Source organism: Pelmatolapia mariae, linkage group LG12, assembly GCF_036321145.2.
Source record: "Pelmatolapia mariae isolate MD_Pm_ZW linkage group LG12, Pm_UMD_F_2, whole genome shotgun sequence".
In the NCBI taxonomy this organism is placed as follows: Eukaryota; Metazoa; Chordata; class Actinopteri; order Cichliformes; family Cichlidae; genus Pelmatolapia; species Pelmatolapia mariae.
The window spans coordinates 19,531,299-19,550,579 of NC_086237.1; the positions used below are offsets into that span (position 1 = coordinate 19,531,299).

Here is a 19,281-nt window from a genome sequence, read left to right on the forward strand (position 1 = left end):
GTGCAGAACCACATTTTGCTGTGATGACAGTCACACAAAAAGCACACACAACCAGGCACATAAACACGCAAACCCAGTGTGGTGGGGCGTGGTCTACGGTGCAGTGCGGACGCACCTGCACGGCATCCGCAATCATGCCCGCCGTGTTAATACACAGGGACTCAGGGGTTGGTGGTTGTTGTGGTGGTGTGAAAAATGGTAAATAAAGATCGCTCAAAACACGGATCTGTGGTCCCGCTGTGCCTTAATTCCACCACACCCAGGCTCACAGGTGAAAAACAATTGCATCTAATCTATTGTAGCTACAAACAAAGATGCTCCAAAATGTACAGTAGTCCATCCATGATTCTTCATCTTATGTAAATTGTGTACCGTACAGTTTGTCTGTATAACCCTACTGACCTACACAGGTATCCTTGACTAACAGCAAACCTAAGATGCCATGGAGAACCATTGTTTGCATGTTGTCCTTTTTTCTTTCGGTCTTCACTTTTTCCCTGGGTGCATGTCAAGGAATAACTGAGACAGTTAACCCTCGCTGGTGCATGCATATGAAGCTAGGCAGGCGAAGTATCTGTAAGCATGCGTGCATTTGTTCATATGTGTGGGATAGAATGCACGTGCACATGTGCATTTGTGTTAGCTTCATTTTAGCATTTGCCCTTTCTAGTGTGACCTCTGTGCCATATGCATCACCTGGGCTCACTCAGTATGCACATACAGATGAGATAACATCCAAGACCAAAGCTGCTGGAGAGCCAGAGATGCAAATGTCATATGCTCACACAACCATTCACACACAAACACACACATCGCATACCATACTTTCATTTGTATTACATCCTCTTCTATATCCCTTGCCTTTTGTTTTTGCTATCTCTGTCATCTCCAAATCTATATGTGTGCGTGTGTGTGTGTGTGTATGGTTCACGTATTTATGTATGTTGGTTTGATTGGTGGGGATTCAAGGTTGCACTGCCCCCCCTTTCTTTAATGTTGTTTGGCATTTCCTATTCTTGATTCTTTTAAGGGACGTGTGGGACACCACAGAATTGGCATGTTAAGTAATTTTTCTGTTTGGAATGATTAAACAGAACAATATACCTGAAAAAAACTTCAATGTCCAGTCGGAGGAAGGGGACAGGCAAGGACTCAGTATCATACTCAATAACCGACTGTAGTTTTTGGCTGATTTGGAGAGGAACCCATTTAATTAAAAGGGTACAGGCAGACCGATGCTTTGGTTTGCTCTTTAAGATGCAATAACTACAACAAAAATGTGGGAGAAACGTACATCTACAGATTTCACACACATTATTTCACCTGCCTCTGTTCCTTATAGTTTTAACTCTTAAACTTAGCAATAGAGATTTGTTGCTAATTAATTCTACCACTGTACTCTACGTCTGTCATTCTAAGGAAGAATGTTATATGTACAGTGACTTCATAAAAATGTTGGTTATAGTCTTTTTGAATGCTAACCATATAGCTTTGGGTTCTACTGTTGCACAGTTTTGCTAATATTTCACTTAAAATGAAGATGTGTATGTGTGTGTGTATATATATATATATATATATATATATATATATATATATAAATATATATATATATACATACATACATACATATTGTTGCACTGCCTCTTAAAAGGACATTTTTATGAGTAACCCATCTGTTTCATTGCACACTAAAGTATGGGCAGCTCATCATAGAAGGTTAGCTAGCACTGAACCTCACTAATGCCCTGTTTGGTGAATAAAGATGGATGCCAATACAAGTGGATGTATGTGAGTTTGGGACACCCCAGCCATGCTCTTTTCTCCTCGGACAGTGGTAATTCTCTTCTTTTGAGGTTGAAGAGGTCAGTGGATGGTGAGATGGAGTGATGAAATGGGTGAAAGAGAGAAGATAGGATTTAGAGATCAGCGCCTGCTGAGCCAGGTTGTATAGACCAGATGGGTCAGACAAGGGGTAACTGACGTCACAGCAAGGAAACCAAATAGTGACTGAAGGTGAGATTTAAAAAAAGATGGGGTAGGCTAGAGCAACGATAGAAAGACTCATCCACTGACTGAGACAGAAAAAAATATACAAAGAAACAGAGTATGAGAAACATTCAATTATTTAAATCCTGTTGACTGCCACTGAGAAAGCACAGTGTAGAGCTGTGGAAAGAGAAAAAAACACAGGTACTGTGTGAATGGAGTGAATACAGATGCAGAAGGAGGATGAAGAGATATATGTGGAGGTAGATGAGTAGCATAGTGAGGAGAAGTGAGTGAGAGAGAGAAATCCAAATGATGGTGTACAGCTGGCAGCCTGTCACAATCTCCAAGGTGTCTCCTGTCACTGTGCTGGCCTGCTGTCACACTCTAGTGGCCTGCCCAGAGCACGCACACACACACAGACACACACGCATATGCACACACATTCAGAGTACACTATGGTCATGAATAAACCATCCTAATCCATAGAGATTATTCAGGAACTGGGGGAGGTGGGTTAGAAACAGACACAGAGAGAGTGAGCAAAAATTGATACTCAGGACTACTTTCTGAGAAGTTAGGTAGCAGACTGTCATGTGTGTTATGGTTTAGGAGACTTTGTGCACTTGGTACAGAGTTTCTGTCATGGGACTCAGTTTGGTGTGCTTTCAGAATGAGAGGTGGAGATGCAGTTTTGCAACCGAGGCGGTATAGATGGTTGCATATATAGAAGGTTAGTCTCCCTCCCATCTGACACACGGTCAGGACCCTTTGGCTCCACATTTTAATCCACTGGGTACCCTTTTAAAGTCATTGTATCAAAATGCCAAGTAGTGTAATAGAAACCTAAATCTCTAAACGTCTGAAGTAGTTATCATGAGACCTTAGCCAAGAGCTCTCTGCACTTCACTGACACTGAACTCATCATTGCAGCAACAAGTAATATGATGGAAGGCTGAATCAACTGATAAGTTTGTCTTTAAACATGAGAGTGTATCTGAATGCAAACCGTATAGTTTTATTGCCTAAACTTGACCAAACAGTGACCTTAATTAAACAGTAAGAATCATGCATAGGATATAAATACAGGTACAAGCTTCAGAATAAACTTCACTCTGAACGGTGCATGCATTATGAGGAAAAACAAGCTATTAACAAGTTTCTTTGGTAGCATGTCCTGTAAACATCTTCTGTTTTGTTTTTTTAACTCTGGTAAGCTGCTTTTCTATTGTAACCATCTCTGCTAATACACATTTTACAATTAAAATACCCCATCTTCCCCATTTTCTTGACTAGAGACAGGCATCTTTGAGTCACAATAAAATGTAACCTTTAAATTGTGACATCTGATTAAACATATTTCACAGTTTGAGCATTTTACCAATAAATATGTGGGTAGTTGCTCACAACAGTCTTGCACATCACTGGAAAGTCTGCATTGATGCAGCTGTGGTGTTAAAGGCCATTATAAAGCACTCCTCTTTAAGGCGAATTGGTTTGTGGTAGCTACTAATGTGGTTAACCTTGCATGCAAATGCTCAAACGGAGTGGAAGTGTGTATGGAGACAGTGCAGGAAAAACTCATCATGTGCAAAACATCTACCAGTATGTACCAAGTTGGCATGCGTACACACTGAGAATGCAGTGATTATATATAGTACCAGTCAAAGATCTGGTTTGTCCAAACATTTGATTGGTATTTGTTGCTGAATTTAGAATTTATTTGATAAACAGTTTAATTATCAATCCACATTATTACTAATAAAATAATAGAGTTTTTGATTTTTTATTCTACATTTTGCACAGTAGGAAGTGATCATAAGTAATAATAAACTTTATATAGCACATTTGAAAATCATCAAAAACTGTTTCACAGGAGAAACAGAAAAAGAAAGAATATCGTTCAGCATGACCAGTTTCATGGTGGGTCAGTGATGATTTGGGGAGATATATCCTTGGAGGGACACACAGACCTCTACAGGCTAGGCTGACTGCCATCAGTATGAACTCTTAAACCCTCTATCAGAAATCTGTAAGTTGATCATTTTCATCTCCATCAAACAATGTGGCATCCTTTCATTCCTAACACATTACTCAGTCCATATCAATCTAAATATTCCAACTGGTAGTTGGCGAAGTTAGACTTCAAAAGATTTTCCCTAAGACTGGGCAAATGTGTATGTTCATAACCAACATAAATCCAAGCATGCAAAGAAAAGCACATGCACAGAGTAGCAGAGGTGTGGGACAGCCAAATCTGTTTACATGTTTGTTTCTCTGTCTGCTTTTAGTTCAATGGCATCATTGATCGGTGGACGAGCTGCTTGAAGTGATGATGCTATGTGTCAGAGGCAGCCGATGTGATGTGCCATCCTTTTGTCATGTCGCCCTTCTCTAATCCCAGCCAGCAGGCCTTGCCTTTATGTGACTGCTGTTATGCCTGCGGTCTCCCACAGTACTGGGGCTTTGTGCTGTGTGTGTGTGCATTTATGCAAGAGTTTGTGTGCACATGTGTGTTGTTGCCTTGACAAATCTATTCAAACCTCAGCCTCCCTGCCTCCATTGGTGGTGGAGGTGTAGGGGAGGGAGGAGGGCCCTTTGAAAGACTCCCCTCCTTCCCTTCTCTCTAGCTGCCTTCAGCCCACTGCTCCACAGCCCAGCTGACATCTTCCTCCAGACAGACAGAATGAATTAAAGGAGATACAATGAGACACTTGATGTAGCAGTCAAGGAGCCCCACTGCTTCTGTGCTACTCTGCACCACTCTGCCCTCGAGCCCGGGCTCAGAGGAGAGCACATCTAGGGCAAACCAAAGGATCTAAAAATACACAATATGCCACTGTTTACCAAGATGACTTGTCATCTTCCCCCCAACACCAAGCCCTCCAGCCTCCCCCCCTTCATCCCCTCTCATCTCTTGGCTGATCTTTCTTCAACCTCTTTGGCTACTTTTATTCTCTATGCTTTCCAGTGGCTAGCATTTTTGATTGACAGGGCTAAAAATAAATGAAAAAGCACCAGAAAAGAGTAATTCAGGCATTCCCACCATTTAAGAGACACATTCAGTGATTGACTACTTTGTTTTTCTTAATAATGGATTACATATGAACCAAACTTTATTTCAATAACAGACTTTTCTGTAAATTTCCCAAATGAATATTTGCTATGGATTTATATGTTCCAGATGTTTCATCATGATTATCTCTTGTAATGAATTTCTATATTTCTCTATAATCTTGCAGTGAAAATAAATCACAATGTACCCTCACTGCAGTACATGTCAAGCATATGATGAGAGATTTGCTTTGCCCTAGCTGCGCAGACTTTTTTCAACAAAAATAAACAGCAAAGAGGACCTCAGTTTGTATCAGATGTATTCAGTGTCTATGCTTCGATGCAGTTTTAATATTCGTACAGAAACCAGAGAACTTGTAAAGACTATAGCACAGAGTATATTATCCACAAAAGTTATGTGTGTGCGTTTGGGTGATTGTGTTACGTAATTTAAATTTAAAGCATTTGTAGGGTTTGTCTGTTCTGAGAGTCTTGTTTTAGGTCTTTGGGAGTCGGCGTCACAGAGGGCAAAAATGCAAAAGCATGTGTGCGTTGGTGTGTGTGTGTGTGTATATTTTGAAGGGTTCACAACTCTACACATCTTCGTGGGAGACCCCTTGAAATGCAGTCACTGACCCACACACACAACCGCACGCGCGCACACAAGCACGTACAATACCGTAATGGCTGTCAGGGGGCCAGGGTGAAAGTAAACAAGGGCAGATAAGCAGTGATTCAGAAGGACACCAGCTGCACATTCTAATCTCTTTACATTTTCTCTTTCTTCTATTGAACTTTTATCTTATCTTGGGGGACGTCTTCTCTAAGCATTCCTTCTCAGCCTCCCTCTGTCTCTTTCTCCCTTTTTCCTTGTTTTTGTACCTACCTTACAAGCCACAGCATACCAATCCACATTGCAGAGTCAAAAGGGAAAACAAACTTTGATGCGCTGTCATCCGCTGACCCGGAGAATGAAAACTTACAGCACTGAAAACTTAAGTTGCCTTATTCTGAAGCATTGATACTTTTGATTAATGGTACATGGGGCTTAAGACCTTATATGTCTAAAATAACCTGCAGTGGTAGGTAGAAAAAAAGGGAGTGCCAGACAGATAGGAAGATGAAGACAGCATAAAGAAAAAAAAACGAATGAAGAGGTCTTCTCCTCTTTCTGACAGTAGAGTTGTCAACCACTGGGGTTGTGAGAGGAGTAGGGGTGTTTGCAGGGGGTTATGGGTCAGCAAGCTGGGCAGACACCCTCCCCCAGGGCACTCACTCATCCACTGTGGTAGAAGGCCTCAGCTCTCCACCACAAACAAACGCCAAGCTGTCTGAGCAACATGTCACTGAGCTTTTAATTGCTTGTTCCTGTCTCTCCTTCTCTTCCCCCACCTTACTCATCTACACACACACAGAAACACACACACTTTCTTGCGTACTGTCTTTCTGTTTGTTTCCAACCGCTTTCACTCCTTTTTCAGTGTTTGGTTAGATGCAGTTGAAACAAAATAAAAAGACACACCCATTATTAACAAGATTAAAGACTTAAATTTTGTACCAAATACTTTGCTTTTATATCTTCATCTTTTACAACAGTTCTTTCTGTGTTTGTGGAAGTAATAGTGGAAGAAACCGCTTGCTACATATTCATTACTCTCCACATGTCATATTTAATTCTTTTGAATGTCATTTAATATGAGTTTAATTGTTTTATTTTTCTCTTTCCAAAGCACTGTCGTAACTGGGTATCAAGTCCAGAGCCCTTGGACACACCACTGGAGCCTATGATGCCAGACTGCCCCAGAGTCTCTGCAGGTACCAAAACTGTCTGTCCAAAAATATTAACAGTATTTCTCAATGTCTGTGAATCACAGCATAATTGGGATCCCTTTCAGTTTTATTAGATTTTGCTCATTATAAGGCTGTTGAACATTGAAGTATTGGGAGGTTCCTGGTTAAAATTTGACACACATTTGCCAGCAGGAAACTGGATTGTGTCAATGTTAGATAAATCAAGCATATTTGTTTCTGCAGTAACAGTTAAAAAAGAGGCATGGTTTCTCTGGGTGGTGTAGTGAGGAGTACTGAGAAACTAGTACATCGAGAGGGTTACAAACAACGATGCAATAATCTGTCCATTGATTTTAACACTTGTATTTGTTGAAAGTCAGTTAAATATCTAGAAACCATAACCACAGATTATTTAGCATGAAAATTGAAGGTGGTTTTTTCGTTCTATATCATTGGTTTAAATATAAGGTGGAACTGTCACAGAGGATGTAATAGTGCAGCTTGGTATTTCTTTTAATAAAAAGCAATAAGGACTCATGCAGACTAAAAATAGACTCCTCAGTATTTGTGTATTTTTTCCATCAGTGATTTAAAGGAGTGGATCAGAATTCAGTCAGTTCAGTACGGTGTGTATTTAGCACATGTCCATGTTTGTGCACATGTGTCTGGGTAATGGGTACATCTTAAATCTTAGTAGAACAGATTGAGTGTCATTGTTAGACAAACTGTGGAACTGAAGCAGTGGAAGATTATCTTGAAACACAAATAGAGAGGTTGTATCAGCAGCACTGCAGAAATTTTGCTATCTGAGTTCATTTCTGTTTTCATCTTCTTTGTGACCCCCTCTTCCATTTTTTTTTCATCATCCATTCTGTCTCCTATATTCATTAATCCTTTCCTGTGGTGTTTGGCTTCCTGTCCTTGTGCCCTCTCTGTGGTTGACTGGCCTTGATGATGTCACGTCCATCATGAGAATGTGTCCTTAATGTAGGATTAGGGATGAAAGCTGTAATCCTCAACATGACCGTTGATAAGAGATGATGATTGCAGTGTTGTTTGAAGAGTGACACACACACACAGGCATGCTTGCACAGTCCCACACATATGAAAAAAAGAAGGAAAGTCAAGCCTTAAGCAGGAAGCAATATATCTGTCGCAGGTATTAAAAACACCTGTTTTTGCTTTGTTACAGTGTTACACACACATTCTTAGCTCTTCCCTCATTTCCATCTTTGCTCGAGATGCTCTGCTTTGTGATTTTATTCTCTTCAAAGATCCTCCCTGACATCACGGTGAATGTATAGGTCATCTTACACATGCTCCACATGTCTGTGAATACATCTCTAGCACTCCTATCTCATCTCGGCCACTAAAACGGCATGTTCCACATGGAGCTGTGTGGGTGGGTGGCCTTAACATCTTCGAGTGAATCAGCTCCTTGAAATGTCATCTAGCCTTCAATACAAAACCCATGCTGTATTTCATGCTCAAATGTCAGTTTTTTACTTTGATGATTTATGTCTCTTCTGCTCCTTCTCCGTGACTGCTGTCGGTCAAAACACAGCAACAGTTGTGCCAAAATATTGAGGTCACCTTTTGAAACTGTTGGCATGCCTAACAATATCTAAACACAGACTTGTTTGACACGGCGTCCATCCATATGTATGCACTATTGACTTGTGCTCTATTGACTTTTGCTACTTTAAGCAAGCTGAAAAGATCTCGGTCTCTAGCCTGTTAACAGAGCTGCCAACTCGGCTTGTCTCTGGTCTTTTAGTGGACACTTCTGATGTCAAAGGTTGGTTCAGTCATCTTTGTGTCCTTGGCAGCCTGGCAGGTTCACAAGCAGCAGCTATTGTGGTGAGAGTCACAGCAGAGCAACGGAGGTGACGAGGTTGAGAGAAGGTTGAAGGAAGGCTGTCAGGGCATCGTGGCCCAACACTTCAATCAGCAGTCACTCCTGCTACTACGACTGCCTTTGTTTGGGTTGCTATAGTATGGATATGTGTGTGTAGGTGTTGCTAATCAAGGTTGGAGATAAAACCTCTCAGCAACAGAAAACAGACCAGTGAATCCTTGTTATCATGCACGCACATGCATGTGCACATACGCAATGACAGACATCCCAATGTGAACCACTGCTCTTCTACGTAGCCAGACCGAGGAAGCCCCTGGGCCCTTGGCTGCTGCGGAGAATGGCGTATGATCACTCACTTAACAGACACACACACACACACGCTAAGTGTAAGTGTAAGGGTATTGGTCAGGCAGCAAAATGGGAGAATGGGTTGAAGGGTGAGTCTTGCCATTGCTCTTTTGCTCTCCTGCATCCATTCTTCTTTCTTAGCAATAAATAATTTTTCGAAGAAAGATAATTATTCTTGGTTTCACCCTTTATGTATCTACTCCTCTGCATACCTCTTGGCTCTCTGGAGAAATGAGGATCAGTTTTGATTCTGATTTTTTTTGGCAAAAGGATGCAAGAAGCCTTGAAGGCATGTCTGCTATTCCTAAGCATCTGTGAAGCAATGCTGGTATACCATAATATGTTAATATTATAATATGTTAGTGATATGGTATAATCTCTGGGAGTCTTCACTAATATATCAGTATTATTATCATTGGAAGAGAGCCTGGATCCATCCCCTTCTCCTTTGACTGTCTTGCTTTCCTCTTTCACTACCTTATTCTTTTCGTTATTTGTTTCTTTGCTTGTTTGTTTTGTTTTGGGGTTTTTGTTTGTTTTTTTTAATTTGTTTTCTTTAAATTTTTGCTAAAGGAATTTGTTCCTCCTAAGAAGGTCGGTGCTCTGGCATTTGGCAGGGGCCTGGCACACTTGCAGAATTTTATCAGTTAGCAGCACACTGAACACAGGCTAAATATGCAGATAAAGTGGAACCAATCTCTTTCTGGAAAAGCTCCCTTTGTGTGTTTGTGCATGTGTGTGTTGGAGTAGAAGCAAGGCTGACAGAAATAAGTTGAGGAGTTGGGTGCTTGTTAATGTGGGGGTTGCAGCCTTCCCAACATGTAATCATTCCAAACCTGGACTGTTTAGATGCCAAGCAAATGATAACGTTCAAAGTTGGAGAGAATGAGGGTGATCAGAAATAGATGGATAAAAAAAGAGCAAATACAGGAGAGTGTTACTTGTAATGGCTCTTCTATTTTTGTTTGGGGGGGGGGGGGGGGGGATTTTATTGTGTTTCTTTGCCTTGTTTGAAGTTTTTGGAGGGGGTTTTCTGAGACTGAAGATCATTCATTTATTAGTAAGGCTGTATTTTCAAAGGTGGGAAAACCCCATTGCTATTAACACACCAATACATAAAAACACACACATGAACACACAACTTCCTCTTGGGTGATTATTCATTGTCCAAGCTGATTATTAATTACAAAGGGAGAGCTCTCTGAAGGTAAACACTGATTAATGGCTAACAAAAGTAAGTTAATGTCTTACCTGTACTTTAATTACCAACCATGCTCTAGTACAAGAGTCCCAGCACAATGCTGTAATTAACCATAATGGACTGCAGAATGGGACTCACTTTCATTTCCTGTATAACATATATATGCATTGTATTTAATTGTTTTTACTTTTGCTGTTAAAATCAAATATTAAGTATTATTATCTGTATCATGAATTGTTACAGAAGTAAGAATTATTTTTGTGTGATGACAAGGGGGGACACTTTGAATTTTTTAAACTAATAATGTACTAAGACCCATAGACAAAAAATGAGTACTTTTAAATAAAAGTAGGCATGCTGACACATACTGTCAAGCTTTTATTGCAAATGTGTTTCATCCTGCTCTAGGTTTGACTTGACTGTAACCCTCACCTCCCTGATCCACGCATTGCTGACTGTGAAACACCTTTAGCTGTCTCCACTTCTTCACCACACAAAAACATCAATCTGTCTCTCTCTCTCTCACACACACACACAGAGAGAGAGACAGTGTGTGATTGATATTTGTGTGAGCTGATTTGGGAAATTGAGACCCACTCAAATGAAGCTCACCTCCTCTAACCTCTGTTTTTTCAGCTTGGTAGGGTGGAAGTCCGCTGCCTTGGTAGAAGGTCACATGGAAGTGAGTGTGTGTATCTTGTATATGTGTGTGTGTGTGTGTGTGCATGTGTGTTTTACGAGTGTGTTTTCACATACCTATTATGTGTTTTCGTAGCCTCACTTGCACATTCTGTGTCAGAATTGCAGGATGTAGAGAGGTAAACTCAGGTGAACTGGATGCTAACCTCTGATCTGAATCCAGAGGGTCAGGGTATTGTCTGGGTCAAATTATTGCTAGACTAAATCATGATGATGTGGAAAATGCTGATGTCAGTGACTCACAAATGTATTTTTCTGTTTCAAAGTGTTCATATTGAATTTCTAACATATTGAATTCAGTATCATAAACTCTTTCAGACGATCAGAATACCAATTCATAAGACCATAAGCCTAAATAACAGACACATCTGACTCTGAAATTTGCCTACATAACAGAGAGAAAGACAGCATGTCACATATCTTTTTTTTTTCAAATGTTTACCCCCTTTTCATTCTCATATATCCTATAATTTGTGTTGTGAGTACTCTAAAAGGACAGAATTAGTGTTTTTTGTTTTTCATTGGTACTGATAATTGTATTTTACAAACATTCAAATTTTGATTTGAGAGAATCATGGTTAGAGAGAAAAATAAATATCTTGTTTGGTCCTACAAATTTTTATTTGAGAGAGGGAAAAACTGGGTATTGAATTCTCAAAATGAACAGTCAAAGTACAACAAAAGCACTGGTATGTTATGTAGGTGACATCTCACTAACATATCTGAGATGTGATCAGGTATCATACTGAGGTTAAGAAAAACAGGTCATGCTTTCTTTTACAATATACAATACAGACTCACTCTTTATATTTTGCACAATGTCCCAACTGTTTTGGTAAAGAGTTGTTATTCTACAAGCATGGTGTGTAAAATTACAAAATTACCTTAAAGACTCTGTCTCTCTTGCTCCTAAGCTTACGTTAGTATTAGCCATGCTGTCATATGAATCTATGTCAGGCAACTCTTATGTGCAGTCACTTGACTATCACTTGGCTAGTATTAGCCTTATAGTGAAGCACGGTGATGGTAGCATTATGCCTTAGAGATACCCCTCTCCAACAGGGACAAGGAAACAGAACCAGGGATGAATTAATTCAAGTACAGATTACTTTGATCAAAACCTGTCCCAGAGTGCATGCAGCTGCAGAATGACCAAGAGTTTACCTTTCAGACTAAAGTTACTGTGCATATATACAACAGAGGCATAAAAAATAAATAAAAATTAGTTCCAAACTTAGGTTAGTAACTTCTATTTTGTTTGAATTTTTGATAATAGCTAGCTGAACCTACGTAGGTAACTTGGTTTTGAATGTGACAAAAATTAACTTTCAGCTTAAACAGCCAGAAAGGTGATCTACTAACAGTTGGTCCTTTTCTTGCACTGACTTTTTTTAAAAAAATTTTCATTTAATTTTTTCTTTTAAATGTTATCATAAAGAAGTCATTAGACGCTATCATTTGTGCCACACTTCCCAATGTTAATGGTTTCTTTCTTTCGCAGTTTTATGAATACTGATCTTATCGGCTATTAAATATATTTTGTATATATATTTGGAATAGGTATACGCAGTCGATAGATAAATGTATGTGACATATACTTGTACTCTGACAAGAGCTCATACCCTTTCATTTTTTAAGCTACCGTGATTATGCTAACCACAAGCATGTCTGAAAAGCCCGGTCTGTGGTCTTCTATTCAACCCTACACTAGGTAAACTCTATCCAGAAGGCATTTTTTCTACTCCTTCTCTTACTCATATTCTACCCATCATCCCAGGAAGGAGAAGAAAGGAGAGAGACAAAAAGGGAAGGAGCCTGGCATGCATAAATGAAAGTTCAACAAGGTTCAATGAAACACTTATACAATTTGCCGCAATATAGTAGGGTTTTATAATCTCATTATCATCTTAGTGCCAGATTTGCCCATGAGGGCCGTTCCGTATTCAGTGTTATTAGCTCCTTAGATTTGTCCATTTGTCCTTCTGCTACTAGCCTTGCAGCCAATCACTGGGACAGAATCTCTAATAAATACCCCCTCCTTTTTGCTTTATCTCCACTTGCCTTACCTTCTACATTTTAATTTATGCCTTTTTTTAAACTTTTATTTGCTATGGGGCACGCGCTAACTATTATTCTGGTAATGACTATATAAGTTTCTTTATGTGGTAGTAATTTCTCTGTAAAGACATCTGTATCTACTTTACAGTATCTTCACCTTTATATTGTATACATTTGGATTTAAATTTTAATGTATGACTTAAAAACAACTTTTCATTTGAATTTAATCAGTAAGCTTCAAATGATTGTTTCCTTTCTGTACGCTTTGAATGAATGTTACATAATTTGTTTACTGTGATAGTGTTTTTAATCTTCTTTCCCAATCAAGGCTCTTTTTTTCACTCTCTGATTATTCAGGGTCAGATGGGGGCGCTAATGTGCAGGATACAGTAGAGCAGTCCACTGGCTGTATTTGAATTCCCAAGCCTCTTAGCTGATGTGGGCAGTGTCCATCCTTGGTCACTCGGGGCATCCCCAGATTAGTGCTTCATGGACATGGATCTCATTTGCCCATATGGCCTTTTCTCATTGAGTTGATATAGGCTTTAATCCGCCCATGCCTTTATCCCTGACCTCGACATGTGGCAAACTACTTAGGAAAAAAAACACAAATTCTATATATACAACATGTGATCGCTGCAGCATCAACAGGATCAAAAGTAAAGATCATGATGAAAAACTAATGCTAGTGTATTCCTGATCATCAGGAGCTGTATGGGTTTCTTGATACTTCTTGTGTTGGGAGTACTCAGAAAGTAGGGAATATGCTAAAAATACTCTGGGTTCTTGCTTTGTCTGGAATTAATCCAATCAGCCCCAAAGGGGCACAGTAAAGCCTAACCACTGCTAGCATTATGACTCTTAGCAACTGTCTTCATCCCAGGTCTCCCAGTATTACTGTACAGTTATTAACAAAGCACAAGTTCCCATCTAGCAGTCACCAGTATACTGTGAGATGGGAAAGAGCCCAGCTGTCATGATATTTCTAATCTTTATTAGCATGACGTTGTGCTGATGGTACAAACAATAAGGAGCCCTTTTTTCCGTAGACTCTATAGACAAGGTAATCTGCCAGTGGCCCTTTGCTAAATCCAGAAAAATAAAAAAGCAAATGGTGCCTAACTGGTCCAGGAGCTTGTTGACCCGGCGATGGGATAAACTGTGACACTTCATCCACTTTATGGTCGTCAACACAGAACCATATAGACCCATCTTTCTTTACCACAAGAACTATGGCGCTACACCACATGCTGTCTGACTTTTCCATTACACTCATTTTCAGCATCTTAGCCAATTCTCTCTGAACAATTTCTCTTTTATGTACACGTGTATGTACCGTCATGCCAGGGCACGTTTCAAAATGATCCTCTATGAGGCTGGTACGGCCGGGCAGGGGGGAGAACACATCTGCAAAACATTGTTGCAATGCAGCAATGTCCGCTCTCGGGGCCTGTGTGAGAAGGTCATCACAATGGAGGCAGGCGGGAATGGTGGAATTTGGCACCTCCAGTCCCAACAAGGCTCACCAGAGAAGCGGTTTTAGCCTCTCTCCACACTTTCAGGAGGTTGAGGTGATATATTTGTGTGAGTCCTCCCCTGTCCGACTGTACCACTTCATAGTCTACATGTCCCACTCACTGTGTGACCACAAAGGGTCCTTTCCAGTTCCTTTCGACCGGTGGCTTCCTCCCGAAAGGTTATCTTAAAGGGAGAAAATCCTGGGGAACCCTGGGGAACCTCCCACACTTCGAACAACAGAGGGTCTAACCAGCGATCTCAATTGCATTCATCCTCATGAATGAACTTATGAATCATGGATTTTAAAGTCTTATACAGCCTCTCCACCAGCCCGTCATTCTGAGGGTGGTGGACAGTGGTCCGAAAAGTTTTAATTCCAAGTCATTTGTACAGTTCTTTTAGTGTGCGAGACAAGAACAATGTGCCCTAGTCAGTCACTATCTCTTTTGGGATGCTGACTCGGTAGATGAACTGAAACCCCGTCTCCTCCTCCCCAGAGTCAGTGTTGGATGATCTCGCTTCACCACTGTACGCAGTGCAGACACTGCATTCCGCTAATGGTCATAATTGCATCTCCACACACTATTCCAACAGGTTATTAAACTGTGGCCAATCTGTCCCTAGAATTAAAGGATGCATCGGGATCGAGCTAGATGCAACCTTCATTCTAAGCTTTTTACTCTTGTATTTAATTTTACAGCAGCACTGTGGGATATTTTTGTATGTCCCCATGCACACACTTGTCCTCCACCCACTCTGTCTCCAACAATGCCCGGGCCGAACCAGAGTTTGGTGGATCAAGGTCTGCGTGCAGCCCGAGTCAACCATATCCTGGCGTGTATCCCCTAAACACCTTACAGGTATGCTGTACATCCTTCCTGGACTGGGGGAAGGTGTCGAAGGGCTGGTGACATGGACCACCTGTCCCACCTCCGTCAGCAGGCACTCCTGGTGCCAGTCTACAGCTGTCTGCACCTCCAATACACCTGCATCAGCAATTGCGAGGCTCCCTGTGAGTTGGGGAAGCACCCTTCATTGCTGGGGAGACAATAGAGCGTGTGTTAGAGATCACCTCTCGTGGCGGCCGCTCTGCGACCCGTGAAGCTGTAGTGGAGCTGGGGAGCCTCCTCCTTAGGCCCGGGACCGGTTGACTCTGCTGCATAGAGCCAGCGCAACCAGGTCCTCCAACTCTCTTGTCTGATCCTCGGCCTGATCCTGTAGCCATTGGAGCCAACCTTGATGCAACCCCACCTGCTCCCGGTGCATGGTGGCCATTTCCGCCAGCAATGTTGCCAGTACTGCCACTGGCTGCGCTGGTCATGGTTCATCCCGCAACTGGTTTTCAACACCACTGTGACACAAAGGACCCATATGTACACACTGTTACAGGACTGATTATGTTTTATTTGACACTTTTTCAAGATCTCTGTGCAGCTTTTCAGGCAACTTGTTCCCAGAACAGCCATCCTCTCTCCAATTCCAGCTGGCAACTGAAATAGCAGGACTGATCACACCAATCAGTCCCAGCTGCTTTGCCAGCAGAACCCACTGCCCCACCCTCCTCTGTAGCGGAGCCATAGACCACACCCCCACCACACAAACCTTAGACAATGCAGTCAGACAAGCTGCGATAAAACCAAGATTCATCCATTGGATTGATAGACGGAGAAGCAGCATTTGTCACTCCAGAGAACATGTCTCCACTTCTCTTTACTGAGTCCAGTGGTGTCATGCTTTACACCACTGCATCTGGCATTTTGCATTGTGATTGATGAGGCTTGGATGCAGCTGCTTGGTCATGGAAAGTTATCCCATGAAGCTCTCTACGCACTGTTCTTGAGCTAATCTGAAGTCCACATGACGTTTGGAGGTCTGTAGTGATTGACTCTGCAGAAAGTTGGCGACCTCCGTAAACTATGTACCTCAATATCTGCTGACCCCGCTCTGTGATTATACGTGGCCTAGCGCTTCATGGCTGAGTTGCTATTGTTCTCGATCACTTGCACTTTTGTCATAACAATTGACTCTGGAGCATTTAGTAGTGAGGAAGTTTCACAACTGGACTTGCACAGGTGGCATTTCCAGCACGGTACCACGCTGAAGACACTGAGCTCCTGAGAGCTCATTCTATATATCTTAAAGTTTTAGCAGTTAGCCAGCTTGCTGTAACTTAATATAAAGCAAGGTGGTGCTGTATAGGCATGCAAAAAATGTACAAAGTCGACGTAAAGCATTCAGAAGTTACAATAAATGTCAGTTGCGTCACATGGTTTGGATTTTCAAGGAAGAGCTGACAGTGAGGGTAGGGGCTAACATCAACTCTATCACAAAATACGTTAGATAATTCGGGTTTGAAAAGATTGATTTCTTGCAGCACCAGAATATAATTAGAGTTTTTGTCAAATCTCCAAGCTCATCATGCCCCACAAAATTGATAAATACAGAAATTGGGAAGTTATGAGTAAACATCCCCTGGAGCCTACAGGTGGGTGCTGAGGTGTTGTAGGGTTTGAAACAGCAAACAGGGCAGCAGGGAAACACTGACTAACATAAGAGACGATAAACTTTGTAGCTTAAATAGTTAGCCAAAACGACATGGTGTTTTTCGTATACGAAGTTAGAAAAGTGAAGCATGTTACATGATGGCAGTGCTGCTAGAGTTTTATGTCTGTTCATTTTATTCATCTGCATTGCTCTACTGAATCTTGTGTAAAAGAGCTCCAGACTAAGTCACCTACTATGTATAAGCGCATAAGGCTTATAAGTCTATATATATATTACACTCATTGGTGGAAAGTACTGCCCAAAATGTTAAAGTGTTTCAGCAGGGCTATGGTAAAAGAAGTACGGATAGAACAGACCATATAAAACATGGATATAACTACCATGACATCTCCTGTTCTTCTTTTTTCTTTCTTGTTGTACATGATCATAGAAGAGATCGAGATGGAGTTTTATTAGCTAATGCTAGCTAGCTTAGTTAGTGAAACCATTTTTTACTGTAGTGTGAAATGTTATGCTAATTTTGTCAAGCACAAAGGAGGGTCAAAACAAAATCCACTTACTTGATAAACTACTTTAGTGTACTTTAGTACAACATAACTGCACTAGATGCCCAGCACAGTGAAAATATTCCTTTCATTCGGTTGACTTAAAAAGGAGTTAACAAGACCAATAATTTGTTTGTTCATTAATTTATTTATTTATGAAAATATAAACATGGCCATTTCTGTTGTAAATTTTATATTTTAACACGGGGGATTAATTCACGTTTTGAAGCCGGTGATGAACCGGCTTTGATGATTCAAAAAAATTATAAGAATAATCATTTTATGGTCTAAATTCTTAATTCAGTGCTACTTTCATGTACATTAATAGTTTACATTTAAGGAACCTTTTTTTGCAGTCACCTTTGTCAGTGTGTTCATGTTTAGAGCTTAGCACTTGCATCTGTGTGCCATACAAGGGTATACCTATGATATTTTGTGTGTGTTTTGATTTCATATGTCCTCCATACATAAATAATCAGTTTAACGTCTCATTAGTTCAAGTCCAGTAAAGGAATAAAGTCAGTTTTGACATGAGTTTAACTATCATCTTATCATTACTTACCTATAGTAGCAGGGGGTTGGTAGGGTGGGTCCTTGTTTTTATTTATTTATTTATTTATTTTTATTTTGTTTTGTTATTCTTAAAAAATCTGGTATATTTAGTATATTACTCTGGTTTTAAACCTTTTTAAATTAGCCTTTTTAGATATGTTTTGGCATCACGTTTATCACCTGTCTTCTTTGGGCAGTTTTATTATAATTAACTGCTTAATGTGGTTACTATAAATTGTTTAAAAATACACACAGGTACAATAGAAATACACATAACTATTATTACAGAATTTTTAAAAAGTCATCCTTGAAAGTCCTTGAGACATAATCAGTTTCAAATTATGTTTATTTGTCTTTTTCTGAGAAGAAAATTTGAGCTTATTTATATAATTATGTAAACAAAAGTGATGGTAGGTACAGTGGCTAACCAGATTTTGAGAGTGCAGCGGTGACCTTGAATCCTTTGCTGTGTTCCACGTTGACAGATAAAAACTTTATTAACCACCCATCTTCAGGAGAGCAGACAAATCGCCCATGAAACCAGTGTGTTCTAGTATTAAGAGTATATGGCAATTAGAGGATGATTTTTTTTTTCTTCTTCACTGAAAGCACCAAGAAGAAGAAAGGGGTAATAAACACAGCTTGTTTGTGGCATAGCAAGCAGTAATTATGAAGTGCTCAGAGAGTTGTTGTGCTTATTGTGCCTGGGAGTAATGAGATAGGCTGTGTTGATCCCTAACTGATGCTATGGCTCCTAATCCTCAGCTCTCTTTTCCTGCTTCTCTTGTTTATCCTCCAACATCCCTTTGACCGTCACTGGCTTGTCACTGCTCCGGGTTGCACCAAGCGAACTCTGACCTGCGTGTCAGCTGACTTTTCAATGGTTTGAAAATGGTTTGGCATTGAGTTGAAGAACAAAGCAACAAATGAGTTATAAAGACCAGTGTGATATGTTTTTCTCAGTGCAAGCTTTTGTTTAACTACCAAACATGTTCATCTTTAAAACAATTGCCTTAACTTGCACTTGTGTTTTTTTTATTATTCTTTCTAAGCCCGCATTTTCCCATTTGTCCCATTTCTCTTAAGAGGTCTTCCATGTTATGCTGACTGACATGCATGTTTCTGGCCAAGCAACACATTTTGAAATCCTGTTATATAGTGTCTGT

At 40.4% G+C, this 19,281-nt stretch overlaps 1 protein-coding gene across 1 annotated transcript in view; it reads left to right on the top strand.

Moving 5' to 3' along the window:
• Nucleotides 1-19,281, top strand: part of arb2a (ARB2 cotranscriptional regulator A) — a 162,819-nt gene that overhangs the window by 99,483 nt on the left and 44,055 nt on the right. The window contains exon 10 of the mRNA XM_063490580.1: nucleotides 6,771-6,855. Coding sequence (XP_063346650.1) covers nucleotides 6,771-6,855 — 85 coding nt within the window. The remainder of the gene's footprint in view (nucleotides 1-6,770; nucleotides 6,856-19,281) is intronic.